The sequence below is a fragment of the Musa acuminata genome, chromosome BXJ3-10 (genome assembly GCF_036884655.1).
Source record: "Musa acuminata AAA Group cultivar baxijiao chromosome BXJ3-10, Cavendish_Baxijiao_AAA, whole genome shotgun sequence".
In the NCBI taxonomy this organism is placed as follows: Eukaryota; Viridiplantae; Streptophyta; class Magnoliopsida; order Zingiberales; family Musaceae; genus Musa; species Musa acuminata.
Window position 1 is genome coordinate 19016232 of NC_088358.1, and position 3834 is coordinate 19020065.

The 3834-nt window shown below is 39.0% G+C and overlaps 1 protein-coding gene across 2 annotated transcripts; it reads right to left on the reverse strand.

The window, feature by feature from the left end:
• Positions 1-1003: 1003 nt before the first annotated feature.
• Positions 1004-3428, reverse strand: LOC104000000 (F-box/LRR-repeat protein At1g67190). 2 transcript variants are annotated; one of them, XM_009421926.3, is made up of 2 exons: positions 3225-3428; positions 1004-2574 (listed from the first exon to the last, which is right to left on the reverse strand). In XM_009421926.3, the coding sequence occupies exon 2, from the start codon at positions 2453-2455 to the stop codon at positions 1202-1204; it is 1254 nt and encodes a 417-aa protein (XP_009420201.1). In that variant the 5' UTR covers positions 2456-2574; positions 3225-3428; the 3' UTR covers positions 1004-1201. The 2 variants fall into 2 exon arrangements, with proteins under 2 accessions (XP_009420201.1, XP_009420200.1); XM_009421925.3 differs by having other exon boundaries at positions 1004-2620.
• Positions 3429-3834: the final 406 nt, after the last annotated feature.

Sequence of the window (3834 nt, forward strand, 5' to 3'; positions counted from 1 at the left end):
GTTAGTTAAGACCAATGACGTTAGGAAGTACATAAAGATAAAAAAATTCATTAAAAACAATAAATAGAAATTGAATTAGTGATTAAGACATGACTTGTTCTCAAATTATGGTTTGTCCCTGTAATTTTGCAGAATGAAAAGGATGCAATTATAGCAATTCTAGAATTTTTGTTCGTTGCAATCATACACCACATGGAGCTGCACGAGAATAGTGAAATGTCAGCGTTGAGCAGCACTTGCATCCTTGTGATCAGGGTGATAGATACTTGGAGATTTGTTGATTGATATCCAGACCTACAACAAAGAAATCATGGCAACAAAAAAACTGCATGATACCTTGAACGAGTTAAAGGTCCCTTTTTTATGATGAAAACACGTATATTAAGAAATGTGAATCATGCATTTTCCAATAAACTCTTCAATAACAAGATTTTAGTCAACTTAGTATCCAATAATATGTTGGAACTAGGTCTTTGTAATTTTGATAAAACTATAAACAAGTAGCAGCAAACAACATTCCCTTTGTTGCTCATTTGGAGTCCTGCAGTTCAAAACACCAACCAGCTTAATTGATATCACTACATAAGATCATATTATAACAAATCAACCATTTTTGTAAATTTGGACACGTGAAAAAAAAGGAGGCGAAAGAGAAAACAATGAAATTGAAAACTTCAAAATAAATAAACAAAAAGATGGGTGGCTTTTGACTAAATGGATAAATATCAAATGGTCATCATTATTGAAATAAAAGTGATTAAACAGTCTATACAAATTTGTATATACATTATTGGCATGACATCCATGTTATGTAATGCTTACCATGATGCATCATCCAAAAGGAGCCAGATGATTTTCTTATACAACATGATTATAACACCATCATTTGTTAAAATGACCACATGATGTTAAAAGAATATTCTCAGAATGTACATTTGAAACAGATATCAAGGCTCAGTTCCATAAGGAAAGTGTCCAAGAAGTAAATAAATTTGCAAAAGAATGAATGAAATTAGTGACTAAGCTAATGTTTAACTTTATATATCCAATCTCTCACCAAGGGTGACGTTTCTACATAATGTGTTTAGGAGAAAATATTTTCAGCAATTACAAGTCGACATGAAGACACTATACCTACAATTTCATGCACCCGAGCTCAAGATAAACAAAAATCCAAACTCTTTCTGTGGCATACAATAAATTACTCGTACTCGAATTGCACATCAACATGAATATATTTCCTCATTAGACAAACTATAAATGAAGTAAAATTGGCCAACATCTGACGTTCTTCACGAGTTTTAGCCTCATTAAGAACACCATGAATGACTAATTTTTTGAGGTTCGGGCATCTTTCAATCATTCCAAAAACCCAGTGCCCAAAGTGCTCACTTATCACAGTCCATCCCAGTTCCAGTACTGCCACATTTCCCAACGATGAGGAGCCTCGCAAACCATAATGGAGCAACCCATCCCTTATTTCGTAACTCAATGAAAGATGCTTAAGCTGTGGGAAAGAAATAGCAATAGATTCTGAATCAATGATCTCATCCTCATCATCAAACACTACTCCCCATAGCCTGAGTCTTCTCAATTTAGATGCTCTAGATATCATATGGTAGAATTTTGGCCATACAATCAGAAAGTTACTCACATCCACAACCTCCAAATGATCCATGCTCTCACCGATATCCAAATGAGTGACACTAACATCATCTATCTTCAAATGCCTAAGAGTACCCTTTCCAATTAGCTCAAAAAAATCAAGATTTAAGGCATTTAAGTTCAAGATCTCAAGATTATCTGCTTCCAAAATAATCTTATCGACACCTACTGATTTCGCATATAAGCACTTCAATGTTTGACTGCTCAGCTCCATTAAAGATTGAGAATCTGATGTGACAATTTCTAGAGCATCAAGTGTCAAAGACTCGATTCTCGGACAGGCAGCCAGCAAGAGGCTCAAATCAAAGGCAGAGATATTAATATGTCTTAGAGAAAGAGATTTGAGGCAAGTAAATCGCTGGTAACTTGGTTCAACCCCGGTAATCAAATTATGATCCAAATCCAAGGTCTCTAGCTTCTGTCGACCACACTTCTCTAGAATGTTCACATTAGGTGTTGTGCGCACGTTATATGATAAGCTCCTTAGTGTTTCTCTAGTATACATGAGCCAAGCAATAACTGGAGCAGCTGAGAATTCATGGGCGCTGTCCATGTGAATTGAAAGACACTGCAAACCGATTGTTTGGAATATTGTCTGTGTTATGAGGATCTCCAACTGCCTGGTGGTGATGTCACGGGGCCAGTCGTCTGACTTAAAAGAAAGGGTATGGAGATGCTTCCTGCAGGCTTCTCTCCATTTCCGGCAAGTTGCAGAGGCAACAACAACATCCCGAGCAGCTCCAAGATGAGAAAGGATATTCCCAATGACTTCCACAGGAAGGTGCTCCATAAAAGGAAGAGAGTAACTCAGAAATATAGCTAATGATCTAGCCCTCGGTAATCATTCAATTCTGTGGATTACCAAGCCAACCGCCAGAATTGTGAACAACAATGCAGAACTCAGACAACCTGTTATTAGGAGAATAACGAGAATCAAACGCCGCATCTTTCTCCCCTGCAGCAGTCATAAAGAGACAAAAGAATAGCATACCAACTGGAAAAATGAAGAAATCAACATCTAAAGCAGATCATTCAAATGATTAATGAACAAATCCAAATAAAATAACACTATCATATTCCAAGAAGCGGAAAAATAAAAAACCACATAACAAAACAAAATTTTCTTCTTAGGTCCGAAGTTCAAACAAGCATAGCAACATAGGTTGAATTATTCGTGGAAACCTGAATAGAAATCCTACAACGCAATTAAACCAAGATCTATCTTTTCCTCAAATCTTTGATGAAATAACTTGAATATATCAGATCAATCCATTAATCGTCGTGTTAAAAATCCAAATCGCTTTCGAGAAGACAAGAAATCCAGTAAAATCAGAAATATGAAACATCTGGCATAAAATAATTTCCAAAGTTTCGGGCGGGTTTAATGCGGACCCAGTGAACAGATCTCCCAGATCGAAATCCAAAGACTGGACGATGGAAGATCGAAGTTTCCCATTAATTAACTCGGAGAAATCGAATCAACAGCCCAAAGAAGAACGCAGGAGCAAGAAGACAAAAAAAAACAGACAAGAGTGAGGCATCTGGATCAATAACCGTACCTTTGTGCTTCGCATCAACCGATCGACGGAGAGCGAGAAAGAACGGATCGATTTGAGTGGAGGAAGACGAGGACCGCTGTGATCGAAGGACGGGTGACCAGTATCCACCGTAAGAAGCAAGCAACGAGGTGGGGTGGCGAAGAGAGAGGTAGAGGGAGCGATCAAACAAGGAAGACGTTGCGGGTGGTGGTTTCTTCTCCGTCGCCGCCCCCTTTATGCGCGAGCGGTCGCAACCAAATCCTAGGCACGTGCGACAGAATTGAGCCGAACGGCCTTACAATAAGGCCCAATGGGCTTCTTTCCGCTGACGTAAGCACTCAGTAATGGGCAGTTTTGAGTCCGTCCATCGTGTACTTTTTCGGTCCCAGAGGAGTTAGGATCATCTCCAACACAAACCATTTCAACAGAATGAAAATTTTGTATTAACCGTTGATTTTTGTGAGCCCCATATGGCGCAGGGTCTAATCGCAGACGAGGCTCACATCAACGAACGCATGGGGAAATTGCGTGGACAATCGGATACGCGCGACTTGGAGAGGATCCCGTATCAAAAGGGTTGTTGGGTTCCTCCAAGAGAAACGCGGCCAAACCTTGTTGCTTCTGTTCGTTG

Bases quoted from the DNA above. Each gene is read 5' to 3' on its own strand.
- LOC104000000 (XM_009421926.3), bottom strand. From the start codon at position 2,455: ATGGAGCACCTTCCTGTGGAAGTCATTGGGAATATCCTTTCTCATCTT.